General features: G+C 47.9%; 1 protein-coding gene across 4 annotated transcripts in view; it reads right to left on the bottom strand.

Moving 5' to 3' along the window:
- The window catches only part of Cracdl (CRACD like), a 108,010-nt gene that overhangs the window by 11,632 nt on the left and 68,782 nt on the right, over positions 1-27,596 (bottom strand). For all 4 annotated transcript variants that reach the window (XM_029482952.2, XM_085836475.1, XM_085836478.1 and 1 more), the window contains 6 exons: positions 22,623-22,702; positions 16,468-16,636; positions 9,912-10,047; positions 9,420-9,581; positions 6,110-6,319; positions 898-3,010 (listed from right to left, as the gene is read on the bottom strand). In XM_029482952.2, coding sequence (XP_029338812.2) covers positions 898-3,010; positions 6,110-6,319; positions 9,420-9,581; positions 9,912-10,047; positions 16,468-16,636; positions 22,623-22,692 — 2,860 coding nt within the window. In that variant the 5' untranslated portion in view covers positions 22,693-22,702. Of the gene's footprint in view, positions 1-897; positions 3,011-6,109; positions 6,320-9,419; positions 9,582-9,911; positions 10,048-16,467; positions 16,637-22,622; positions 22,703-27,596 lie in introns of those variants that run through there.

Genomic DNA, 27,596 nt, shown 5'->3' on the forward strand with positions numbered 1-27,596 from the left:
TTCATCTTAAAGAGTTTCTTTTAAAGGTTATTAAGCCATGTCCCAAACCTAACATCATCTCCCTTGGGGGACAGGAAGTAAAGGCTGGCCTTCCTCTGACTCCAGTCATACACAGTATGAGTTCCACATGAGGCCATGCAGAGGTCTTATTAGGACAGGGGAAGAACGTTTTCCTTGGGGAAATAAGTTAAAAAGAACTCTCACAACCCAGGAGATTAGTCCCAGCGAAAACCTGCATCAAAATTAGCACACACATTGTTGGCTTTCTGAGACATACAGTAGAAGCATTTCTATCCCCTATTTAGAACCCGGGGATAGTGCACAAATTAGATTCCAGATTGCCCTATTATGTCGACATATATGATTTTTCTGCATTCACACAAAAGCCTGGTGTTTGACCATCTATCTTCATAATTTCTGATTCCTTTGAAATATTTATTTTTATCTATATGTAAAGGTATATCTGCTTGTAGTGTGTGCATGAGTGAACCCAGGTGCTTGCAGAGGCCAGAGAAGATGTCAGAAGCCCTGAAGCTGGAGTTCGGGGCAGTTAGCTGTGAGCCAGCATTAGGCTGAGAACCAAACTCCAATCCTCTTCCCGGGCAGCAAGAGCAGTTAATCAATCACCGAGCCATCGCTGTGGTCCCAACTCCTAAGTCTCCATCATTTTGTTTTCCCACGCTGGTGACTGAACCCCGGGCCTGTGCAGGCAAGAGCGGCAGCCTCAGCTTCCCAACTTTCCAAATGTCAGCAGTGCTAAGAAAATTTGACCTTTTCCTCGGTTCTCTTTGTACTAAGGTCTGAACCTGATTTTGCAGGTTTTGTGCCCATCCCAGCAACACAGTTTTCCCTGTGACCCATCTATTCCCAACAACAAACATCTTAGAAGGCTCTTACCAGCTCCCTGATTGGACGATTTCTCCTTTCTGGGTTCGGGAGGCAGGATGACCGGTATGAGTCTCTCGGACTCCCCAGGGCTGGTATCCAGGCCTGCGGGTGGGTATGGCAAGGTAAGGCTCGGCAGAAGCGGCTTCCTGGGCAGGGGTGGCTTGGTACCCGGCTGCTCAGGAGACCTGGTCTTTCCTTTCCCTTGCCCGTTGGGGGACCTGGAGCCTCGCAGTGCAGGAGCTGTCCCAACGTGGCTCTGTTCATCTTTGGGGAGCAGAGCCAGGCCTCCTTTCTCCAACCTGACTTCGGCGCTGTACCTCTTGATGGCTTTGGCCTCTTGGGCAGAGCTGTCTCTGTATTTAAGTGAGAGTGAGGTGGACCGCAGCTTGACTGGGAAGGGGCTCTGGTCCTCCCCATTGGCTGGCTCCTGCACAGAGGAGGCACATGGCTCAGCTTCCTGGGGGCTCTTGCCCGGTCCTGCCTGGCCGGCCCCCGCATCCCCTGAGTTTTGAGGGTCACCACCCATTGTCTTCCGGTCCTGTGGCTTTGGCAGCACCTGAAGGTCGTCAAGTGCTGCCTCACTCTTCCAGGCAAGGCCACTCCGCAGCAAGGGTGCTCGGCCCCCTGCAGGCACATGTGCAGAATATTCCGGAAGGCGAGAGCTGCTGACACGGGCACGCGCCCTGCTGGAGGTCACAGAAAACCTCTTAACGCTGCGCTGTGGCTCCGCACTCCGCTCGTTCTTTCTCCCCGGGGCTGCTCTGTCTGGACCTCCTGAGGTTGCAGCTTGTGTAGGCCTGGGGCGGGCGGGAGGCACAACTGCTTTGTCCTGGACTGCTGGGCCAGGCTCTTTCGGAGGAGACTCTGCAGGGGACCCACTGGTGACCAAGGCCTTGTGCTTCAGGCAGCTCTTGGGTACTGGAGGGCTTGGGGCAGGGGCTGTGGAAGACTCTGTCCCCGCTCCCTCAGGCCTGGGTACCACCACCAGGGTCAGCTCCTCTTCCTTCTCGACACTTTGGTCCTGTCTCTCTGTATCTAAAGGTGTCTCCAAGTTGGTATCAGTGATAGTCTCAGGAGGTGGTGTGTCTCCCTTTGGAAGTAATGTGTCCCTATTAGGAGGCTCCATGATTCCTTTGGGTGGTGCCATGTCACCCTTGAAAGGTGACATGTCTCTTTCTGGGGGTGCCATGATCTTCTTGGGAGCTGCCACATCTCCCTCGGAAGGTGACATGTCCCTCTCTGGGGGTGCCATGATCCTCTTGGGAGCTGCCACATCTCCCTCGGAAGGTGACATGTCCCTCTCTGGGGGTGCCATGATCCTCTTGGGAGCTGCCACATCTCCCTCGGAAGGTGACATGTCCCTCTCTGGGGGTGCCATGATCTTCTTGGGAGGTGCCACATCTCCCTCGGGAGGTGACAAGTCTCTCTCTGGAGGTGCTATGATCCTCTTGGGAGGGGCCATGTTGTCCTTGGAAGGTGACATGTCTCTCTCAGGAGGTTCCATGACACCCTTGTGAGGTGTTGTGTTTCCCTCAGGAGGTCTGCTACCTCCAGGGAATGCCATGCGTCTTTCGGAAAATGCTGGGTCTCCCTCAGGAGGTGCAGAGCCCTCCTTGGAAGGTACCATGTCCCGCTCAGGGACATCAGTGGATAGAGGGGTTTCTGCAACTCCAGAACCACAAGGAGGCTCCTCTGATGTACTCTCCTCTAGGGGACACAGGCCTCCAGGGGACAGCTCTTCCTTCTGGATCTCACCATGGAGAGTATGATTTGGAGAACTTTCTGGCAGAGATGGGGACTCCAAGCTCGGGACTGAGACCACCATGGGCTCAATGACTTCTGGCGTAGCTGGAAGGCTTGAGGGTTCATCTCTAGGACAGCCTCCCTCCTCCATGCTGGCACTGACTGCCATGCTGTGCTGTAGGCGAGCACGCCTGGCACAGGCCCCCCCAGGTGACAGAAAGGTTGCAGGTCCCCCAAACTCAGGCCTTCTGCCCGGTATCAAATCCCGCTGCCTAGCGTCCGGGGTTTCTTCCATGCTGACATGAAGCGATGGCTTCTCCTCATAGTCTTCCTCCTCTAGGGTCCACGACAGGTCACTCAGGCACTCAGACTGCGCCCTCTAGGAGAGAAACAGAGGCGAGAGATATCATCGCGGCAACAAGTGTTAGACAACCTAGCTCGTCCTCACCTCCTCTAGGGCTAAAGTGGTTGAGGCCACACAGTCGTCCTCAAAGGGCTGCTGCTGAAGTGGATATCTGCATGCTCTTCAGCTGCCCTTATGAGTTTACATGGAGCCTTGGTCGCAAATGCAGCTGACCCACGGCCGGTAGCACCTCAACCTAGATGCAACTCATGCAGCCAGATATGTTACTGCACACTTTTAATCCCAGCACTGGGGAGGCAGAAAGCGATATAAATATGTATATGTGTATGTATATGTGTATGTATATGTGTATGTATGTATGTATGTATGTATGTCAAGTTCTAGGGCAGCTAGAGTTACATGTAGTGAGATCCTGTCTTAAAAAAAAAAAAAAAAAAAAAAAAAAAAAACAGAACCAAGCAAAAAAACTAGCAATTCATATGTCCAAATGGGTGCCCGTCTATAGCCAAATAGAGACCCGAGGACCAAGAAGGAGCAGCTATCTGCCTTGTGTTGTGTTCTCTGATCAGTTTGTTTTACCCTAGATGTATCTCAGTGGGGAAAGGCTTGTTATTATCTCTTTGTAATTGGAGAGCCTGGAGTCCAAAGGCATGGAAGTTTCGGTCAAGACTGAGCTAACTTACGCTGGCAGGTATTCCTAGGTGAACAGTCACTCTCTGGTCCTGGGCTCAGCACCAAGACCCACGGCACTGCTCTCCAGAGACATGCCCTCATTGAAAAACTATACAGTTTTCTTGAAAAGTCATTTGACCAGGTCAAACACGGTGAACTGTGAGCCACAGAACAAGATCCAGACATTTCAGTCTTAGGTTCTCTGGTTTTACACTAAAGCCAGGGCCCTACCACTGTGCCAGCTGCTGCCTCTGAATCTGTACCTCCGGGAAAGTCTACCAGCAGCTGCGGAGTCCCTCAGGCTCCACCTCCTGTGGATAAACTTGATTAAGCCCACAATGCTTCCCGCTCTGGCCTCTAGTGCACCTGGTACCCTACGCTGTCTCATGGCATTCTTTCTTCTGAAAGATCGCTGGAATCTGGACCCAGGTTCCTTTTGGTTATCACACACTCAATCTCTCCTCTCAAGAAAATGAAAATCAAGATGAACTCAGGGCCCACAAAGGCAGTATGTGAAAAAGACTCAAGGTTAGGGTCCTATGGTTGATGATATCAAAATGCTCATGACATTGGACCTTGGGCATCAGTCAGGGCGCTGAATTAAAAAGTGCTCTATTGTTCTGTGTCCTACGGCAGGAAAGGTGACCCTGGGCATGTTAGAGTTGGTTCCTGTTGCTGATGTTTGTAATGCTGGGGACCAAATCCAGCACCTTGTACAGCAAGGCACGTGCTCTAACCCCGAGCAACATGCCCAGCTGTAATTTTTAAAGATTTTCTAGCTGGCATCTGCTTGCTAAAGTCTGGGATGTTTGTGACCATACCTAAGCTAAGTTTTGCCAAAATTCACAATTCTCTTCTCTTGGATTTCAAAAGAAGTTGCTGGAAGAAGTCTATGCAAGGTCTGGTTTGGTTTGCAAACGCTGCAGGTTCTCGTTACTGCTACCAGCAGCTCCAAGAGGTAACCATGGGGGATAAATCAGGATGAAGGCTGGCATGGAGATTTGCTCTCCAGAGGGAGTACTTGGACGCTGAGTAGAGCCCAAAGGGTAGAAAAACAGTTTCTGAATGGCCTAGTACCTCTGGCCAGCTGCAGCAGGAAGGGGCTCAACCTCTCCATCACAGCCAGGACACAGGATCACTGTGTCCACTTCATCTAGATAATCTCCTGGGCATTTCCTCCTGTGGGGCATTGAAATGGTTTGGCACTCTGGAACCAGAAATGCTCAGCTTGTACCAAGACGTAGAATCAGTCTAGGCTAGCATTATCCCTGCGTCATTAGGAAGTACCCAGTACAACATACAATAATCCCCGGGAAGATGAAGCTGCCAAGCCATGAGCAGCACAGCACAGAGGGCTGAGGGGAGGCCGTCTCTGTCCGAGCTCTGGGTCATAACCTTTGGCAGCTCTTCCAATCACCAGACTAGAACTAGTAATCCAAGGTTAGTGCTCCTCTTCAAACAGATTGACAATATTTCCTACTCTTGGCACGGCCTGGCTGGGCCTGAGGACCACGTGCTGTAAGAAACTAAAGGTGTGAACTTTTACAGGCGGTCTGCTCCCGCTGCATCTAGACTCATAGGCAGAGCACAGTTCTGTGTGGCAAGGCAAAACACCTAGACATAACTGGCACTTATCCCTCACCACTTGTGCTGTCATGGGAGCCAAGGGGCTCAGCCAGATGTACTCAAGTATGTTTCAACTTTGTAATAAAATCAGTCCTGTCCAAAACACAGTGTTTTGCTGTGTAAGACAGAAGGTTTCTTCTTTTAATAAGAATATTTTTATTCTTTTTTCCATGTCTTCTTTTTCCTTGTGTGTGGAGTATCTGTGTGTATGTATGTTGTATCTGCAATTATCCTCAACCCATATTCTACCTCACTGATTCTTGCCCAGGTAACCCTGTCAGCTTGAGTTTGTAAAACTCCCATTTGCCAAACAGACAACTCACTCTCTTCAGGAGGTTCCTGAAACACAAGTGGGCCCTGCCATTTGCCTGCACCTTAGCTTGTCATGAAATCTTCAACACTTGCGATTGTGTCTTGAGAAGAGGATAGGGAAGGTCATTACTCTGTAAGTCCTCAGTGTGAGCCATTGTCCTTGGCCACGCTTGCCCAGCCCTCCACCCCCACCTTCTCTAGAGCTGAGGGAATCTAAGCCCCGTCAGGGTAAAAGGAGTCCAAGAATAGATGGTGTCAGGCTTGGCACCTGATACTGTGGGTTCTTGGTGTTTGTGGAATGAACATATCCATGCAAGTATTAATGTCTAAGAAGGGTGTTTATGCAAGGGAGACATGTCCAATTCAAGGTGCAAAAGATGAGCAAACTAGCATCTGCAGTGTGATCTTACCCACCATGGAGGTGCTCAGAAGGGCTATCAGGCAGCAGGTAGGACTGTCATGTCTGCCCACCCCATCCCTCCACTGAGGAGGAAGGCCGATTACCGAAGACAGACGCCTCAGTTTACTTGATCGCTGGTTGCGGGGCTTCACCAGAAGCTTGTGTTTAGCTGCGGAGTTGTCCAGGCAGGAAGAGAATTCTGGAGGGTGGCTGAAGTCAACCACAGGTGCTAGGCTACCATCCAAGGCCCGAGACGAGATGGAGGCATCGCTCATGTGGTCGGGAGACTGCGGCCGGGACGAGGACACTAGGATCTTCGTGTCACAAGGGACAAACACACCAAGCATTAATTTAGTGACAAGAATGGAGACTGCTATCCTACCAGCCCTCCTTTGGTGTGCTTCTGGGCTCTCTAGCCTGTACCTGGGACAGAGTATTTTCAACTGGGGAATTTCAGTTGGGGAATGTTTAAGACTATCCCTTTAGAGCAAATGACTGGGAGGTCAAAGGGTGGGGACAACCCTGAGGCCACACCTCTTCACAGGAAGACTTTCCATAGCTACTTTAACAGAACAGACTAGCCCAGTGTCTCTAGGGGTGGAGGAACCTGCTGTTTTTGTCAAGCTTAGCATGTGGCCCAGCAGTGAGACATCAGGGTTCAGGTCACAGGAAGCATGGAGCCCCCTGTCAGCCTCTCCTCTGGCAAATTTTGTTCATTGGAAAGGGTCTTTCCAGCCTCACTTGAGGAGTCTGGCTTTCCTACCTTATTGTGAGCTACAGACTTGTTACTAGTTTACACCTCAGCGGGGAGGAGCTAGCAGTCAGCAGTGAGCAAATGCGTTGCCAGGTGGCAAAAGGAAGACTGAGAGAATACCCTAAGATGCCTGCCCCACTGAATACAGCGAGTCTCTCCTTGGAGTGGGTGTCGGCAGGCTGTCCTGCAAAGCACAGATGCTATAGTGCATGCAGCTCAGGTGTGTGATGTCTTAGTCAGGGTTTCTACTGTGGCAATGAACCATCACCAAAAGCAAGTTGGGGAGGGGAGGGTTTATTTGGCTTATGCTTCCACGGCTAATTATCAAGGGAAGTCAGGACAGGAACTCAAATGGGGGTAGGAACTTGGAGGCAGGAGCTGATGCAGAGGCCAGGGAGCGGTGCTGCTTACTGGGTTGCTCCTCATGGCTTGCACAGTCTGCTTTTTTATAGAACCCAGGCCTACCAGCCCAGGGATGGCAACACCCACAATGGGCTGGGCCCTCCCCCATTGATCACTAATTGAGAAAATGCTTTACAGCTGGATCTCATGGAGGCCTTTCCTCAACTGAGGCTCCTTCCTCTCTGATGACTCTAGCTTGTGTCAAGTTGACACAAAACCAACTAGTACAAAAGAGAGAGAATCTGGTATCCATCCTCTAGGTTCTAAGAACAACCCGCCATCTCTAAACAAGCATGCAAACAAAGATAATAATAATAATAATTATCTGCATGTCTCTATTGGAACACTGGACCTAAATATTAGTGTCTGGTTAACATTTTTGTTTGTTTGCTTTTTGAGGTAAAGTTTCTCTGTGTAGCCCTGGTTGTCCTGGAACTCAGTCTATAGACCAGGCTGGCCTTGAACTCACAGAGCTCCATCTGCCTCCTCCTGGAATGAAAGCCGTGCACCCACCATTCCCAAACGTTGGCTTCCCAAGATGAAAGCAGATTGGGTATACTACCCAATAACTGGTACAACCTCAGAGTTCATCTTAAAATAAAAAGTCAGAACCATGGGAATAAAAAAATTAGGTAAGTGTGGCCCTTGCACAAGTGACCCCCCACTTGGCTAATTAAAATGTGTGCACTGCAGTGGTGATCGGGCTTGGAGTTGAACTCTGTCTTCAACAAATGAAGCTGCTCCCCGAAACCCCAACCCGCCCCACCCGATGCAGCCAATTGCAGATAGAACCAGCTACTGTAAGTCAGAGACTCGAGTCCAAGGCTCAAGAGATAGAGGAAGGAGGGTAAAGTAAAAAATGAACCAGCAGGTAGCACCTCACAAACAGAGCCTGACACACAACCATATCTAATTCTGAAAAGGGACAATGCAATTGTACACAAGAGTGTTTTAAGTTGCTAATAGGCATAGCTTTATTCCACAGAGTAAGGCAGCCCTCCCCATCACCCAGGCCTTCTTGAAGTTGGAGAGCAGGTGTGGGTCGGTAGCCTTCTGGCCTCAGACCCTACTCTTCCTGTGAGCAGAGATAGGTTCTCCCTGAAGCCAGATTCTGGGAGTCATACTCTAGGCAGCTCCATGGGAGTTGCCAACCCCTAGAGCTGACTTAAAATCAGCTACACCACAGTCCTGACTTTTCCTTACTAATATTCTGGGTGCTCACAACTACAACAAAGAACAAGCTTGTGTCTGGGAAGAGGGAACTCTGTGTACCTAAGTTGAGTGGTTATTGAATACAATTCAAACAGCCCCGAAGTGGTAACTCTACAGTTACATTGTAAACAACGCCCTGGCAGGGCTGGGGTTGAATGGGATCCAAGGATGCCCAGCTATCAAAACACCAACTCTGTTCTAACTTGTTTTTCAAGGATCAATATCATTTGGATCATTCCCATCTGCCCTTCGCATGGCTTACTAATATGGAGAAAAGGGCCATCCTGTTTGTCTTCTATATATGTGTACATTAAATGGATATTAACATTCTTTTTTTTTTAAATATTTATTTATTTATTATAGGTAAGCACACTGTAGCTGTCTTCAGACACTCCAGAAGAGGGCATCAGATTGTTGTTATGGATGGTTGTGAGCCACCATGTGGTTGCTGGGATTTGAACTTAGGACCTTTGGAAGAGCAGTCAGCGCTCTTAACCACTGAGCCATCTCACCAGCACCCCCCCCCATATTAACATTCTTACCACAAACAAAAGTAGCCCCATGAATGTGCTGGGGTGTTTCTTCGTGAAATGGAGTCTATGGGGGTGGGGGTACAACAGTTGGGATCACTTCCTGCAGTGGCTGAGGTCAGACACTGCTGGTCAGACTCCCTGGGCTGCCTTTTCCCCAGAGGGCTTCATGTGACTCGCCCAAACCAACAGGTTTCTGTGGTCAGGACTCAGGAACAAGGCTGAATATAATTCAGTGTTTACTGTTCTCTCTGTGCTCTGGCCACTACCACGGGAAGGGAGATGCAGAGGGGAGGGAGCCACTTCCCTTCTTTTCTGGGTCTGGGCATCTGCTCAGACAAGAAAGATAAGGCACAGAGCAGATGGCATCAGACTGACCACACAACTGCACAAAACGGCAACGCAGTCTCCCTCACTCAAGAGACCTTGCTGGAAGACATGGAGGGCCTCCAGAGTTCTAGCAATGCTTAGTGCCAGGTGTGGATGGAAATATTCAAGGGCACAGAGGGCACTCGCCTTTATAGTTGTGCCTGGACCCACATCGTGCAGCAGGGACATCTCTGGGGGGCTGCGGGGCAGTCCGTCATCCTCAGAACTCATGCCGGTTTCCTCTGCCCGCTTGATAGGAAGGCCTCCTGGAGGCGGTGGCCCCATCTTCACGTTACATTGTATCTTTAACTAGATTGAGGGAATAGTAACCATTCTTAGTGTTTTCATCAACAATAGCTAGCAACAAATCTTCCAGCTCTGATTCATTCATTCAGGAAATAACTTCAGCACCCTCGCACAGTGCCCTGACCTGAATGTCTGTCCCCAGCTCCCTCACCACTGTCCTTATTCTTTAGGCAGTCACCAACAGTGAGTCAGAATGTGACTAACTTGCATGCCTGAGACTGAAGAACCTGTGACCTGACTTTCAACTGTATAAAATGCTAAACTGAGATCACTTAGAATCTTCTAGATTAACACTGGACAGACACCCAGTGAGAGTGCCAAGCGACCCCTTACCTGCAAAGCCTTGATCCGGTCACACACATTTTCTTGGGAGAACACCCGCACGGGCCGAGCAGGGTCCTGTCCCGATTCAGGAAAGAAAATACTGTCGTGGGAGAGGGCCCGGCTGCCCATAGTACCCCTGGACTCCCTAGGATAAAAAGAGCCACTGTGAGCTTCCACCACCTCCATCTGCCCCTGATCCTAGGGACTCAGAGTGAGAGAAGGGATAATTAATGCATATTATCCCCCCAAAAGCCCTCTGTCACACACAGTTAGCAGTTGCTTCTCTGTCCCTTTCACCATCAAACACTAGGCAGAACCTACAGAAGGGACATTTTCTAAGAGATGTGAAGCTTGTAGATTATTTTGATTAGTGGAAAAAACCGAAAATTTGGAGGCGTGAGGTCCGAGTCACTAGCCTGTGGAGAGGAAAGTCTGGTGCTGGCTGGGTCCTGTGGGAATCTGTCTCAGGTGCCCTGGGAATGCGAGGCTGTGGGCTGAGGGCTAAGCTAACGGGGGGCCCATATGCTGGAGGCTGGAGGCACAGCAGCATCTCCCCAAGATGGTCCAGACCACAGACACAAGAACTGCAGGCCTGTAGAGATGCTCTCTGCATGGATGATCTGGCATGGTTTGTGTATCCCACCACTGTGCTTGTGACCCGAAGCGTGGAAGGCCGGCTGAAGTCTGAGGACCTGACTCAAAGCAAGTCCCAGGACATTCATAAAATGCTCTCAGAGGATGTGGGAATTAGCCGTCAGACTTTCCTAGCCTGCTGAATAATAGGTGGAAGGAGGTGGCTGAGACATTCAGTTAAGGAAGGAAAGCGGCCTCTGCATGCATGGGACATCTTGTGCACACCAGCCCCACCCTGTCCTCCTTGGGCATCCTGTCTTCTATGAGGGGCTGGGGACTTGAAGGTGTGGCCTGTCCCACTGCATATCCAACTGTGTTGTAATACTATATGTACGTGTGCATTGTGTTCTCGAGTGTGTGTGTGTGTGTTCACGCACGCACCAGGAAAGTATTCTTCCATTGAGCATCCCAGCTCAATGGTGTTTCCTTTCTAGCCTGCAACAGCCAGCTTGCAAGTGGAAATCCAGAGTGCCCAGAAGGGTGTATCTTCACAGACACTCAGAAGGACTCAGCCCACAGAGCACATGCTCCAAATGCCAAGGACATGCATGCACTTAGATTTTCTTCCTACAGTCAACAGCCTGGGTCCACCCTCTGGAATCCCTAACTACTGCCCAAACATCTCCAGTCCAGGTATAACTAGGAGTAGAGGCAGCAAGAAGAAGCCTCAGAAAAGACAGGGAGAAACCCCATGAAGGGTCATGGACACGATCATTCATTATTACAGTATCCAAACAATGGCAAACAACTTGTCCCTTAGCAGCTGTCCAATCAAATGAGCTTCAAGTGTCTGATGGAGGGCTGGAAGGAGTGAGGACTCTGTACTGGCATGTGCTTACCAGAACACACGGGACAGAAGAGTGTGGCACATCAGTTGAGTAGAGCAGTGGGAACATGCAGACATGTGCTGAGCAAGTGCTATGCCTGCTAATGGTTTTTAAAATAAAAACCGATACAGTGGCAGATACATGGATGTGGTTTAAGTGGGAAGGAAAGAACTGGATGGGGAGACAGGGTCAAAGGTAACAACAGTTACAATTTTGTCTTTGGAAATATACAATGTGTTACACAACAAGACACAAAGTCCATCCAAAAGGGAAATCTCTAAGACTAGGGGGAAAAGCCTAATTTTACAGCAGACACAATGGCATATCATGGCACAGTACTGGGGAGTCAGAGGCAGGAGGATCGCTGTGGAAACGGGGAAAGAGAAGTCACTGTTACAGGAAGAAAACAGAAAGCAATTTCATCACAAGCCAGGCTTTTCCGTGTAACAGGAAACAGGATACAGGGAAATAAAGCAAGAAGTTTCATCTTCCCTGGAATGAAACTGCTCAGAATTCTCTCAGAAATAAACCTATTTCCTAGTCCTACCCAGTCGCGGTCTAGAAGACACTATAGCTGAGTAGCCATCCTGGCCACCACACCCACGCCGTGATCTCCGAGGCAAGTTCTCTCTGACAGGACGGAAACACAGCTTGTGAAAAAGATCCAAGCCAGGAAGCATACAGCACTGAACTGGCACGTCTCCCTGTGCAGGAAAGCAAGGGACCTTCCAGCAATGGCTGGGCTCACGACCAAAGAGAGGGAAGCTAATCAGAAGCAAGTCTTCACATCGCAAGATGAGACAACGAATAAAGACTGTTATGGACTAAGGCACATCAAATATATTCGAAATCAGAGTGTTTGGGGTCGACGTGTATGGAGCTGGGTTGGTAGAGTGCCCGCCTAGCATGCACAAAGCCCTACATTCCTTCTGGAGTACCGCATGGGATTGGGTGTGGTGGCTTACACTTATAATCCCAATACTCTGAAGATGGAGGGATGGTCGAAGTGCAGGATTGTCCTTGACTATACAGTGAATTTGAGGCCAGTCTAGGTTACATAGAATTCTGTGTAAATAAAGCAAAATTAAAAAAAAATTAAAAAATACAATGTCTACAATGATCTTTTAGGGGGAAAAAAAACTTTTTTTTTTTTTTTTTGGTCACAGTTAGGTGTGGCAGTGTCAGGGACTACTCTGGGAGCAGACACCACTCAAACACCAACCAAGCATTAGTTTGTTTTCCCTAAACAGCTTGTACTTCAGGCTCTCATGAAGTTGACAAAGGAAAGCTATTTTTTTTTTTAATTTTTAGATGTATTTAATTTACACACATGTGAGGGTTTGCCTACATAGATGGATAGTACATGCGTGCCTGGTGCCTGAGGAGATCAGAGGACATCGGATCTCTTGGAACTGAACTTATAGATGGCTACGAGCCACCATGAAGGTGTTAGGAACTGAACCCAGATCTTCTTCAAGAGTAACAAGTGCTCTTAACTGCTGAGCCATCTCTCCCGCTCCTGATAAAGGAAAGTTCTTCATAGAAGAAACCCAGCATTGTGTAAAATGAACAGAGGAATTAGAAACCCACAGTTTTTGCACTGAGGAAATGGATCATCTACATGTTAAGGGCATCAGATACAAACCGGGGAGTACTGACAGTGACCACTTGGGATTAAGATTGGTAGAATAGGGCTGGAGAGATGGTCTGCTCTTCCAGGGGTCCTGAGTTCAATCCCTAGCAAGCACATGGTGCTCACAACCATCTGTAATGGGATCTGGTGCCCTCTTCTGGCCTGCAGGTGTACATGCAGGCAGAACACAGTACAGAATAAATAAATCTGCCTCTTGATATGGGGCAGGCCACACTCACATCTCTCCAAGCTCAACATCTAGGCCTTTAGAGCAGCAGTTCTCAACCTTCCTAACCCTGAGATGTTTTAATACAGTTCCTCATGTTGTGGTGTTCCCCAATTGTAAAATTATTTTTGTTGCTACTTCACGACTGTAATTTTTGCTATTGTTATGAATTACAATGTGAATATCTGATATGCAGGATATCTGATAGGTGACACCCAAAGGGGTAGAGACCCACAGGTTGAGAACCAATCATCTAGCTCACTATGAGCCAATATAGAATCAGGAGAACAAAGGCTCGAGTGTACTGAGGGCAGATGCAGAGAGCAGGGTGTTCTGTAGGCAAAGGGACCCAGGGGGCTGTCACTGATGAAGCCAGCACCAGGACACCCCAGCACAGGCCGTCTGCCTGTGACCTTGCAGAAGCTGCTGCAGAGTCTGATGACAGATTCTCACGGAAACTAAAGAAACAGTCTGTTACTCAGTGTTGACCTTGAAAAAGTCATCGTTCCTTCTAGAACCTCATTGTACCGGATCTCTAATCACCTTTAAATGTTTTCTTTTCTCTTTTCTCTTATCCTGAATCTCTCTCTCTCTCTCTCCCCCCCTTCTCCCCTCCCCCCCTCTTACATACACACACACACACACACACACACACGTGGTGGAGGGGGGTGGTGCACGAGAGCACAGGTGCCTGTAATTACAGGCAGAAACCCACAGAAACCAGAGGGGTCGAATCTTCTGGCGCTGGAGTTAGACAGCTGTGAGCCACCTGGTGTAGGTGCTGAGACCTGAACTCAGGTACTCTGTAGAAGGGTATGCAATCCTAACTGCTGAGCTGTCTGTTTCTCCACGGGCACCCCTACCATCTTTCTTTCATTAACTAATGCCAATCATGTTCCTACTGTGTGCTAGTCACAGACAGATATCAAGGGCTCTGTCCCACTTTCCTTGGGTTCCTATGAAAAGGAGCACGTATGTGTTGATTCCCCAGAGCCTGGTCCTTTAGCTACGTTCCTGTTTGTGGCTAGAGAGATCACTTCCTGGCTTGTTTTTTTAAACACAAGGAGATGGGGGTGGGATTAGAGTTTCCCTGGGCTTGCCAGAACTGCCCCTTCCCTAACAACTTTGCAGTCATACAAGGCACCTACCACCCACACCACCCCCTTCTACTTCTAGCTAGCTCGGGTGGAGGGGAGAGGTGGGGGGGCGGGGGGAGGCGGGACCACTGGTTCTCCATCTTCAGTCTTACAGCGCCACCAAGTGGCCAGTGTAACTTCTCTGCCTCTAGAGCGATATCCTCCTGGCTAGCATTTTACCCTGACCTGAGAGTTGATGTTTAAAAGATATTTCAAGCTTCCTCCTCTTCTCTTCAGTCCAAAATACGACCTTGTGATACACACAACTGTATTGTGATGAATTACAAGTTACAAAAATAAAAGTATTGTCCCCCAGAGCTGCCTGAGTGTCCATCCCTAGTGGATCTGAATTAGTTAGGTCCAGACAAGAAGCCGCAGGCCTTGCTCTAGTGAATGAGCCCTTACTTAATCAGCGTTCAAGTCCAGAGATGTGTGTTCCTGGTACTGTGTTCCAGGTCTTAGGGCATTTTTGGTTAATTAAACCAGGGTCCGTGTCCCAGTCCTGCCTTTCTGTGAGATTCTGGGCAGGCTCCCTGGTCGCTTTTGGCTGATTTTGCTGATTTCTGTTATGGTTCACATCTTTTTGCAGCTACTTTGCTCTTTTTTTTTTTTTTTTTTTTTTTGGTTTTTCGAGACAGGGTTTCTCTGTGTAGCCTTGGCTGTCCTGGAACTCACTCTGTAGACCAGGCTGGCCTCGAACTCAGAAATCCGCCTGCCTCTGCCTCCCGAGTGCTGGGATTAAAGGCGTGCGCCACCACGCCCGGCTACTTTGCTCTTAAAAACACCATATCTCTGGGTGCACACATGCCAGAGTAACCAGGTATGCGTTAGAGGCAAGCTCCGATGGCAGTCCTTTCCTTCCAGCTTGTTTGGGACAGATCCTTTGTTATTCAGCTCACCCCCAACCCCAGGCCAGCTCGCACCCCCCCCAAACCCCAGGCCAGCTCACACACACACCCAAACCCCAGGCCAGCTCGCACCCCCCCAACCCAAGGCCAGCTCACACCCCCCAAACCCAAGGCCAGCTCACACCCCCCCAACCCCAGGCCAGCTCCCACACACACCCCCAACCCCAGGCCAGCTCCCACACACCCCCAAACCCCAGGCCAGCTCACACACACACCCAAACACCAGGTCAGCTTGCACCACCCCAAACCCCAGGCCAGCTCGCACCCCCCCAACCCAAGGCCAGCTCACACCCCCCAAACCCAAGGCCAGCTCACACCCCCCCAACCCCAGGCCAGCTCCCACACACACACACAACCCCAGGCCAGCTCCCACACACCCCCAAACCCCAGGCCAGCTCCAACCCCCCCCCCCCCATCCCCAACCCCAGGCCAGCTTGCCCATGAGCTTCTGGAGCACTGCCTGTTTCTGCCTCCCATGTTGTTTCAGAAGCTCTGGAATTACAGACCTACATAGAACCATCTTTCCAGGCATAGCTGTGAACTTCTTTCTGTATATTTTTTAGATTTATTTATTATTTTATGTATATGAGTACACTGTCGCTATCTTCAGACACACCAGAAGAGGGCATAGGACCCCATTACAAATGGTTGTGAGCCACCATGTGGTTGCTGGGAATTGAACTCAGGACCTCTAGAAGAGCAGTCGGTGGTCTTTACTGCTGAGCCATCTCTCCAGCCTGTGAACTTATTTTTTTTAAAGAGTTTATAAAGTTTTATTTTATGCTTTTGAGTGATTTGCCTGCATGTACATATGTGTGTCATACATGTACACTCTCAGAGGCGTCAGAGAACTCAGAATTAGAGTTACAGACGGTTCAGCCATCGTCTCTGCAAGTGCTCTTAACCACTGAACCATCTCTCCAGCCCCAGTTACCGGGACCTTTTAAACGGTTCCCACACCCAGCAGGTAGCAAGTACACAACCAGCTTTCCCCCACCTTTCTCCATCCCTGTGCTCGGAAAAGCTAACAGACACACCATGCACTAAGAAACTCCCAAGGCTCTCACATCACCCAGTCGGGGAGGAAGCTCAGAACCAGACAAGATCCTAAGGCACTGAAGATAAGAGTTCTGGACACCTCCTGTGCCTGGTGTCCCCTCCTCTTGAGGCTCACAAGCCAGACGCACATGAGAGCAACTTACTCCAGCTCATCTTCAGAGTCATACACGGGCCCCGACTCCTCAATGGCAATGACTTCGCTCTTGGCCGGATTTTGCTTCCAGGCGCTGTTTCCTGTGGGTGAGGGGGATTCCTTTCTCTTCTTCTTCCCAAACAGCTTCTTAAAAGTTTTAAATTTCGACTTTTTCTTTCCTATTCAGATGAAAACAAAAAAGATTAGCGGTGCAGGTGTGTGAGGGGCGCAGGTGAGCAGAAACCAGGGACTCAGAATACTACAGACAGACACGACATATAAAGTCTGCACCCCTGAAACAAATATTGGTTTCTATCTTTTTAAAAAATTAATTAAAAATGCATGTGTATACATGTGTGTATGTTTGTGTACTTCATGCATGCACTGCCCAAAGAGATGCTGAGAGAGCACCGGATCCCAGGAACTGGAGCTACAAGGTGGGTGTAAGCTGCCACGTGGGTGCTGGGACTCAAATGTGGGTCCTTTGGAAGAGTGGCCGGGGCTCTTAGCCTCTGAACCATCTCTCCAACTAGTAAATGAGCCAAGAACTCTGCTCATGAGCAAGAATCCAAATCCAAGCATCCCTCCTCTCACCAGGTACCACGTTCTTTAAATCTCTGCAATATGCATCGTAAATACTTCGTACACAACGTACACATAGCGTCAGAGGAGGTGAAGGCTGTGTGATAATCCAAGTTGTTTTTCCTAATATATTACTTTTTAAGGGTTTATTTTATTGTTAAAATTGTGTGCTGGGGTGGGTATGTAAGAAGAATGAGCAAATAATTGTGGCTGTTGCTACAGTGGAAAGGTTGTGGCTGTTGCTACAGTGGAAAGGTTGTGGTCAGGGTGTGCTACTCGGATGTCACCTTCATCCCTGCCCAGAAGGCCTCTTAGGTCCAGAAACCCATGACTGCCCCAGGGCAGCTCAGCCATGTTCTGTCCTTCTCAGAGTATCTGTAAGACCGGGTGGTAAAAGGGAAGAGAATCCGAGCACACAGACCTGCCATGTGACACAGCCGACGTTTGCTAAAACTGTCTAAGGCGGCTTTTCCACATAGAACTGATTTAAGACATAAGAGAGGGTCTTTTTAATTGTCTTTGTGCTAAAGTCCCCTCAGGAACTTGAAATGACCTTGTCTTCACGTGGGGAATAACCTGAGATTCTGCCAGCAAGAGCCAGGCAAATGTCATTGCTCCAGAGGGGACAAGCCTTCTAGGGCAGTTTTCTCAATGTCCGATGAAAACTTCCTTTCAAATCAAGGGATGTTTATCTTGTGTGCAGATGGTTCTCCGCGCAGAGCTTGTGCTCAAAGTCTCTCGGGAGGTCTTTGCGTTTGACAGGGACACCACCTGGCTTTCAAGTAGTCAACAGATTATTAGGTGTCCCTGGATACCTTCACAAGTAAACAGGCCTCCTGCCTTGACACCCGGGTGCTCCCGGGGGGTGGGAGCGTGGCTAAGCAGAGCAGAGTGTGACAGCTGAGCGCTTCTATGCCAATGGAAAAACCCAGCTTGGCGCGACCTGGCACCCTCTTCTGGCCACTGCAGGCACTGCATGGATCTAGACACCTAAATCAGTGTATTCACATATACCTCAAGAGTTGATCTTCCTCTCCTAGACTTTGTGACCCGGCTTCTTAAACAGCTACAGGACCGACCCATGTTACTTCTTCAGTCTGTTCTGTTGTCTCACATACATAGGGATTCATCTGCATCTTAACATTTCAAATTTCCTGGCAAAGTTACCATGGAGACGCACTGCTGTGTCGAGCATCCGCAGCACCTGTGGTGGTATGTCCTTGTGCATGCCCCGTGTGAATTATTTGTGCCTCCTTTTTCCTTGGTCAGCTATACCGATGGCTTGTGAAGAGTTAGCTCTTCTGGGGCTCTGGAAGCTGGGTGAGAGCTCTACCCCTAAGCCACACACCCCAGGCCCAGAGCTGCGTTTTTTTTGTTTTTTTTTTTTCTTTAAAGGTTCTTTTGAGGAAAGCCTACAATGTTTAAACCTTCTCTTTCTTTGCTAATACATACATTTCAGGAAATACAGTTCCCTCTAGATCTGTTAAGTTCTACACATCATAAAAGTTTGTGTTGTCATTACTCTTTGGTTTGAAGTATTGTCTGATGTCCACAATCATACATTTTTAGATCTGTGTGACCTACGGAAAGGCATGTCTTCACTTTCAAACACTTGGCAAACTTCTATCTCTCCATTATTAATTTAAATGGAGTGCAATAAGGCACTCTGAAGTTTGTTCTATTCAAATCTGTTGAGACTTACTTTATGGTTTCACATATTGACAGATTCCATAAACTTCCTATAATGTTCAGGAAACAGGGTATTTTCTTCTCTGTTTTAGAGCTGGCAATTTGGGCTCTGCCATTTTCATTTTGAGTTTATATTTTATATTTGTATTAATTTTCAAAATAAATAAATTTGTCCTAACAATTTGAGAGAGAGAGAGAGAGAGACAGAGTCAGAGTGTGACGAAGGTTTTATTGACCTTTCTTTAGTTGTCAATTTCTACTTCACAATTTTTAAGGAGTCTATCAGAGGCAGGCAGAGGTCTTTGACAACACCTCTGTTTCCCCTTTGGGCCTGACAGGTGTCCTCTTTAGGTTTGGACTTTCAGGTTGGTAGTTGTTTTTCAAATCGCTCGAAGCTTTGCGGTACTGTTAAGAATCAGCCATGACTCTCCTTGCTCCTGTGAAGGTAGATCTCGCTCCTCCTTGGACTTAAGACTCTTAATTCGGCGTTTCTGCTGCCTTTTAATTTATTCATCTTAGGAGTCATTGGGATTATTTATTTATTTATTTATTCCTTTTATTGATCTATTACTCCCTTTACTCCTCTTAGGAATCATTGGGTATCTTTCTCTCTTTGATTAATTGATTTTTATTTAGGTACATATGTCTGTACACTTGGGGAGCCTGCAGAGGCCAGGAGAGGGTACCAGCTGGCCTGCAGCTGGAGTTGCAGGTGGCTTTGTTGGGAACTGAACTCAGGTCCTCTGCAAGAGCAGTAAGTGCTCTTAACCACTGAGCCATCTCTCCAGCCCTCACTGGGCAGCTTAAATCTGTGGACGAGGCTATTGTTTGTTTGTTTGTTTTTCTTTCTTAACAATTCTAGATTTTTTCGGGGCACCCTCTCTTAGCCCATGTGAATGTGTGCTACAGGCTCTCAGCTTTCTGTCTGTTTTGACATTTCCCATCTTCTCCACATTCCTCTCTGCCCTCTGTACGGTCCCCTGTGATCTTGAGCTTGTGTGGTCTGCTCTTAAACACAACGCTGAAGTTCCACTAATTATATTTACTTTGAAAAATAATCCACTTGTTTTGAAAACTGGCACTATGAGTTAAAATATTTTACATCATGGTAACCATTACTCTGGTATTTACAGATCAGCACAATGACTTCGTCAACCAAGATGCAGAACGAGTCTGTTCCATCTCCTCACGCTTCCCCATCACTAAGGAGCAGGTCCATGGGTCTGCTCTTCCTACGTCACTGAGTCACGGTGTGCAGATCAGGTCACACCACACAGCCTTTGATTCTGGACGTTTTTCATTTAGAAACTCATTTGTACTGTTATTAAACACCGATAGTCTGTTCTTTTTTTATTGTTGAGTGGTATTCTGTTCTATAGCTGAAGGACATTTGGCGATCATGAATAAAGTCACCTTCAGTCTTTGTGTAAACACACATTTCCACTGTCCTTAGGCCAACTCTTCAGTGTATGAGAAATGCCAAAATGTCTTTCAAAGTGGCTATACCCGGTTTGTATTCTACAAGGCAAAACGTCATGACCAGTACCTGTACTTTTTTTTTTTTAAGTTTTAATCTAGTTTAAAGCTGCAGTTTTTAATTTATATTTAATTTATAAAGGAATACAGATGCTGCCATTTGTTCACATGCTTAGGCAAACCATGTTTAAAAGTCCCTGGCCAATTTTAAATTAGGCTAGCTGTTGCTGTTATCTTATTTTGGCTAGTTTAAAATGTATGCTGGGTGTAAGTTTTTTAATGGGATGATTTACAGTTTCCCCAATATGTGACTTATATTTTTATTTTATTTTTTTAAAGATTTATTTATTTATTTATTTATTTTGTATAGAATGTTCTGCCAGCATGGCCAGAAGATGTATGTGTGTGTGTATATATGTGTGTGTGTGTATATATACACACACACATATGTGAATGTTTTGCCTGCATGTATGTAAATGCACCATGTATAGGCATCAGATCTAGAACTGCAATTACAGAGGGTTGTGAGTCACAACGTAGCTCCTGGAAATTGAACCCAAGTCTTCTGCAAGAGCAATGAGTACTGCTCTTAACCTCGGAGCATCTCTCCAGGCCTGCTTACTGGTTAATTTGTTTGAGAAAGGGTCTTATAGTATCCCAAGCTAGCCTTGAACCTCCTCTGTAGCTGAGGATGGCCTGATGTCTGGTTTTCACCTCCCCAGCGCCCTACTCTAGGTAAGACAATTTGACAGTCCTTCAAGAAGAGCATTGGCTTCTGCACAGCCCCTGGGGTCAAGTCTGATCTAGGAGCACTACTGACCCAAGTACAAGGTTGAGGGTCTCTGGATTTTCCAAGTCAAACAACTGAAACTACAGGTGCACAGGAAGGCCAGTTTATCTGTGGTTCAGACCTCTACAGCTGTAGCTTGTCCAAGGGAAGGCCTTCTATCAGATGGGGCTCCTCGGATCCAGTATATTACCTTCTACTCGCCTCCCCATCCTTGTTTACCCAACAAGAAAATGAGATTCAAAGTTTCTGAATTTGAACAGGAGAAGGTTGGAGACCTTTGTTGACAAATTAAGGTGAGTGAAACGGCTGAAGAGAGTAAAAGACTGAAGGAAAATTTGCCCACTTACGTTCCTAAGCTACCATTTTCCTTTCAACTCATGTTCTCATCTAGAATGTTCAAATTTTAAGAAGGAAAAATTGGTCTGGTTACCGCAAGTTCACTATTATTAGAAATAACAACAAAACCCAACACATAGATTCTCTCATTTTCTAAAATTGATTCCTCATGGTGACCAAACTGGCCTCTACTGAAGCTATTTTGTGAGAAATTAAATACTTGCTATAACATTTTCTTATTTTAAGAGGCAATAATTTAGTGTCCCATGATACAGTTTTCATGACCATTTTTTCCCCACTCAGGGTTAATTTTAAAACACCCTTACTTTGTAGTTGGATTTATTTAATAGCTACTGAAATATGACAGAAAGCTGGTCCTAATGTAAACCAAACAATCCATCTTCATACACAAAATAGAATGTCCACTGAAATAAGTGTCTGAAGGCAGAAGCCGGTCATGGGTTCATTATCACGGGAAGTTATCCTTCATGGGCTCATTGTCATGGGAAGTTATCCTTCATGGGTTCATTGTCATGAGAAGTTATTCTTCCTGACCTAGCTCAAAGAAAACCACTCTTGGGACTTTGAATTTGAACAGGAGAGGGTTGGAGACCTTTGTTGACAAATTAAGGTGAGTGAAACGGCTGGAACCGATGAGGGTGTGCATGGAGGGAGACCAGTGGCTTTATCAACTTCACAACTGTATCTAGACATAAACACCAGTCCCACGACTAGGCATTCTCAGAATGTGTTCTGAAGAGCCTAGAAGCTGGCTCAGCAGAGGCTAAGATAAAGGGACTAGAAAAGTTGTAGAAGAAGGGACAAAGGCTCGTTTGATGCAATTTCTCTGGAGAATCAGCTCATCCTGTACTTGACAAAACCTCCTATGCTTACCCTTGGGTGATAAACAGAGCCCTTTAGCCTTGGCCTCTATGTGTAGCCCAATCTTGCCTTGAATGTGACCTCCCTGCCCCCAAGAAGTGCAGGTACTCCAGCTTCAGCCCTGCTCCTTTGCTTTCAAGTCAACAACAGGGCCATATTTGCCTCCAGGAAAAGGAAAAAGACAAAGACCCCACTCTTTGGCAGAGCAGCAAGAAAGCAATGTTGCCAGATGGCATTAAGTGGTGAGGCTGTTGTCTTCCCAGAGACAGCGTGGAGCTGGGCAATGTCTAAGCAGACCAGGTATGGGGGGCTGAATGTTCCCCTCCACAAAGAAAGCCACAGAGCATGGCTGCATGCAACCAAACAAAGCTCTCCCCACCCCCAAAGCAAGGCACGTTGGGGGGTCTCACCTGCGCCATCTTCCCCAAGGCCTTCGGCAGCCTCCCGAAGTTTAATGTCCATCACCCTTGTGGAAATCATGTCCAGGTCACTAAAAGCAGAAGGAAATCCATGTCAGAGGAACACGTCGTCGTGCACAGTGACCGATGCGTGCCATGGCTGTGGGGACTGCTTCTGCCTGTCACCATCCCTGCACACACCTCTGAAAAGCCAGAGTCCAGGGCAGAGAGACGGACAGTAAAGACCACGTCCACAGCCACATGGGTGGCAATCACAGAAGTGGCTTTCTAATGGCTGATCCAGCAGTGTCACAGAAAACACAACGGCAGGTCAGAGGTTTTCAAAGTTGCCCTCAAATTAAAAAAAACAAAACAAAAAACACCCGTAATCCCACCAACCAAGGATAATCACAACAGATTATCCAATGCACCTTTAAACAGATAGCTGTTAGCCACATTCAGAAACTTAGCTTTGGTTTTTATTAGCATACTGCTGGGTTAAAATTCTTCCTGGGTGTCACCTGAATGGCAGTGCAATATTTTAATGTCACTATTTACATGGAGTCTTCTGATTTTGAACTTGGGAAATATTGCGAGCAAATACAGAAGTACAGTGGACATTTGGTGAACTCCATATAAAATTACCCTCCTTCGCCGTACCCCACACCCACGCTCACTAGGTCATTCCCAAGTAATCCAGCCCAGTGATGACAACCACTCTGTCCACTTGGATTTACCTTCTTCCTAAACAAAAGTATGTGACTGACTCAACCATTACATTATCCTGCTACAGAAATGGATGCAACTTCTCCCTGCCTCCCGCACCCAACCCGAGACAGCCCTCCCTCCCTCTGGGTGCAGCGCATTCTATCTGGAAAGTTTTTTTTTTTTTTTTTTTTTTTTTTTCTGGGAGTGACTATGAATCCTTGGGCTGAAAAAGAGCGGTTCAAATATTTGATTAGCCAGTTCATAGTTTGGCTTTTACACAAGGTAATAATGACAGGGAAGAGGGGGGCGGCAGATAGAATGGATATATTTAACAGCAAGACAGAAACATACACGACGTTCTGTGCTGGAGTTGGCATTAATATTTAGGTGGCCTGTAATATAAATGTTAGGGTGTTTGTCCTCCCTCCAGCCTGGTTTCTTTAAAAAGTTTTCATCACTATTACATCCCCCCCATCCCCATCCCCACTATCATCACCATCCTCCTCCTCCTCATTGCCGTCACACCATCATCACCATCACCACCATCACCATCATCATCATCACTACTTGAGAGAGGGTCTCACTATGTAGTTCCAGCTGGCCTGGAGCTTGCAATCTAGACAAGGCTGGCTTCAAACTCACAGAGATCTGCCTGCTTCTTCCTCCCTGTCATAGTTAGAGTTTCTATTGCTACGATAAAACAGTGTGACCAAAAGCATCGTGGTGGGGAAAGGGTTCATTCGGTTTACAGTTTGACAACACAGCCACCACTGAAGGAAGTCAGGACAGGACCTCAAACAGGGCAGACCTGGAGGCAGGAGCTGATGCAGAGGCCACTTAGGGGTGCTGCTTACTGGCTTGCTCCTCATGGCTTGCTCAGCCTGCTCTCTTATAACATCCAGGACCTCCAGCCCAGGGTAGCATAACTGAATTGAGCTCTTCCACACCAATCATCAAGCAAGAAAATAACAGAGACTTGCCCATGGGCCAATCTGGTAGGCTTGTTTTCTCAACTGAGGCTCCCTCTTCCAGAATGACTCTAGTTTGTGTCAAGTTTACATAAACCTAGCCAGCATACTCCTGGTTGCTGGGGTTAAAGGCATGCGGCCCCACACCTATCCTTAGTTATGGTTTTTAAGTGTGTGTGTGTGTGTGTGTGTGTGAGAGAGAGAGAGAGAGAGAGAGAGATGGAAAAAGACACAGAAACAGACAGACAGACAGGCAGACAGTGTGCAGGTGCCTATGGAGGCCAGGAGAGAGTGCTGGGACAGAACCTGAGTCCTCTGCAAGAGCGGTATGAACTCTTAGTTTCGTCACTCTAACGCCTAGATGATTTCTTAAGGGCTGAAAGAAAGCTCCTGTCACCCCTCCCACCCCCCCCCATGCAATTCAGCTTCATGGAAATGTCTGGCCTCACATCAGTTCAGTCAAACCCTCTGACAGAACATCACGCCCCCGAGCCCACCGGACATCAAGTGAAGTGGGGTAGATGCCGCCCTTGCTCACATCACTTTGGACTGTTCCTCTCCGCGGTGTTCAAGGTCAACGTAACAGATGACACAGCCAAAGAGGTGACCGCCTGTGACTCACCTCCCGCCACCCAAGATGGTACCATCAGCCACTCTGCTGTCTGTGTGGCTTGCTCAGTGACAGTACTGGAGGCTGAGGAACTACCAGTAGTCTTGAAGGGAGAGGCTATAAAGGAAGGACCCAAGGCAGAAGGGAGAGTGCCCTGAGGAAGTGAAGCAGGGCTCATTCTCAATGCTCACATGGACCGGGCTGCACTGGAGAGCACAGGAGCTTCTGTGCCACTGGGATGCAGCCACAGACAAGCTCTACCTGGTCCCTGCCTCTCTCAGGCGTTGCCCTGGGGAGCTCCATTTGTGCACACAGAGGCATCCTGGATGGAGCAGAGGGAAGCCAGGGAGTGCAAAGCAAAGAACCTCCCACTTAGATGGCTCTGCCCATCGAACAACCCAGCCTTAGAGGAGGCCAGGATTCCGGCATTGAGGCTGACTGGATTCTCAGGCTGAGGGAAGGAGTCTGAGGTGTATGAGCTGTGTAGCTGAGACTCTACAGAAACCGCGATGTCACTTCTGGCATATGAAAAGTGTCAAGGACAGGAAGTGCCGGGGTAGGTATGGCTGTGTGAGAGAGTGTGCATGAGCCCCCATGGGTGTAGCAGAGGGTGTGTGTGTGTGTGGGGGGGTGACAATGACCCTCTTTCTGTCCTATGATCTTGGAGCAGCCCAAAGGCTCAGACCTGCTTCTCCCGGGCTGAATGTTGTCTCTGTGATAGAGCTATGTCGTGCAGAGGGTTTAGGAGCAAGAAGGGACCTGGTCACACCTGTGTGACTTCTTCGATCCTCTCTAAAGGTTAATGCAGCCCTCAGCTCATGCGCAGGTTTCCAGGTCCACTGTCTTGCTACAGATGCGTGCACAATGGCATTATAAGGGAAAGAGCTTGTGTACTGGCTGGTTTTGTGTGTCAAGATGACACAGGCTGGAGTTATCACAGAGAAATGAGCCTCTCTTGAGGAAATGCCTCCATGAGATCCAGCTGTAAGGCATTTTCTCAATTAGTGATCAGGGGGAAAGGCCCATTGTGGGTGATGCCATCCCTGCGCTGGTATAGTCCTGGGTTCTATAAGAAAGCAAGCTGAGCAAGCCAGGGGAAGCAAGCCAGTAAAGAACATCCCTCCATGGTCTCTGCATCAGCTCCTGCTTCCTGCCCTGTGTGAGTTCCTGTCCTGACAGCCTTTGGTGATGAACAGCAATGTGGAAATGTAAGCTGAATAAACCCTTTCCTCCCCAACTTGCTTCTTGGTCATGACGTATTGTAAAGAACAGAAACCCTGACTAAGACAGCTTGGATATTGGGATGTCTCAGGCTTTCACTGTAATTCTTAGGCCCTACCAGCCCTGGGCTGATAAACTGGTTCCCCATTTATTTATTTATTTTATTGGGTATTTTATTTATTTACATTTCAAATGTTATCCCCTTTCCCAGTTTCCCCCTCCCAGAAACCCCCTATTCCATCCTCCCTCCCCCTGCTTCTATGAGGATGTTCCTCCACCCACCTCCCTGCTCTTGATTCCCCTCACTGGGGCATCTATCAAGCCTTCATAGGACCAAGGACCTCTCCTCCCATTGATGCCTGACAAGGTCATCCTCTGCTGCATATGCAGCTGGAGCCATGTGTACTCCTTGGTTGGTGTCTTAGTCCCTGGGAGCTCTGGGGGATCTGGTTGGTTGATATTGTTGTTCTTCCTATGGGGTTGCAAACCACTTCAGCTTCTTCAGTCCTTTCTTCAACTCCTCCACTGGGGACTCTGTGCTCAGTCCAATGGTTGGCTTCGAGCATCTGCCTCTGTATTTGTAAGGTTCTGGGAGAGCCTCTCAGGAGACAGCTATATCAGGCTCCTGTCAGCAAGCTCTTGTTGGCATCCACAATAGTGTCTGGGTTTGGTGTCTGTATATGGGATGAATCCCCAGGTGGGACAGTCTCTGGCTGGCCTTTCCTTCAGTCTCTTCTCTACACTTTATCTCCATATTTGCTCCTGTGAGTATTTTGTTTTCCTTCTAGGAAGGACCAAAGCATCCACACTTTGGTCTTCCTTCTTCTTGAGCTTCACGTGCTCTGTGAATTGTATCTTGAGTATTTGGAGCTTTGGGGCTAATATTCACTTATCATTGAGTGCATACCATGCGTGTTCTTCTGTGATTGGGTTACCTCACTCAGGATGATATCCTCCAGATCCATCCATTTGCCTAAGAATTTCATAAATTCATTGTTTTTAATACCTGAGTAGTACTCCATTGTGTAAATGTACCATAATTTCTGTATCCATTCTCTGTTGAAGGACATCTGGGTTCTTTCCAGCTTCTGGCTATTATAAATAAGGCTGCTATGAACATAGTGGAACATGTGTCCTTTGTTATATGTTGGAGCATCTTCTGGATATATGCCCAGAAGTGGCATAGCTGGGTCCTCAGGTAGTACTATGTCCAATTTTCTGAGGAACCGCCAGAATGATTTCCAGAGTGCTTGTACCAGCTTGCAATCCCAGCAATGGAGTGTTCCTCTTTCTCCATGTCCTCGCCAGCATTTGCTGTCACCCGAGTTTTTTATTTTAGCCATTCTGACTGGTGTGAGGTGGAATCTCAGAGTTGTTTTGATTTGCATTTCCCTGATGACTAAAGACAGCACTTTTAACAAATGGTGCTGGTTCAACTGGTGGCCAGCATGTAGAAGATGCAAATTGACCCATTCTTAT

Source organism: Mus caroli, unplaced genomic scaffold (genome assembly GCF_978045245.1).
Source record: "Mus caroli unplaced genomic scaffold, Mus_caroli_1 scaffold_1, whole genome shotgun sequence".
Lineage (NCBI taxonomy): Eukaryota > Metazoa > Chordata > Mammalia > Rodentia > Muridae > Mus > Mus caroli.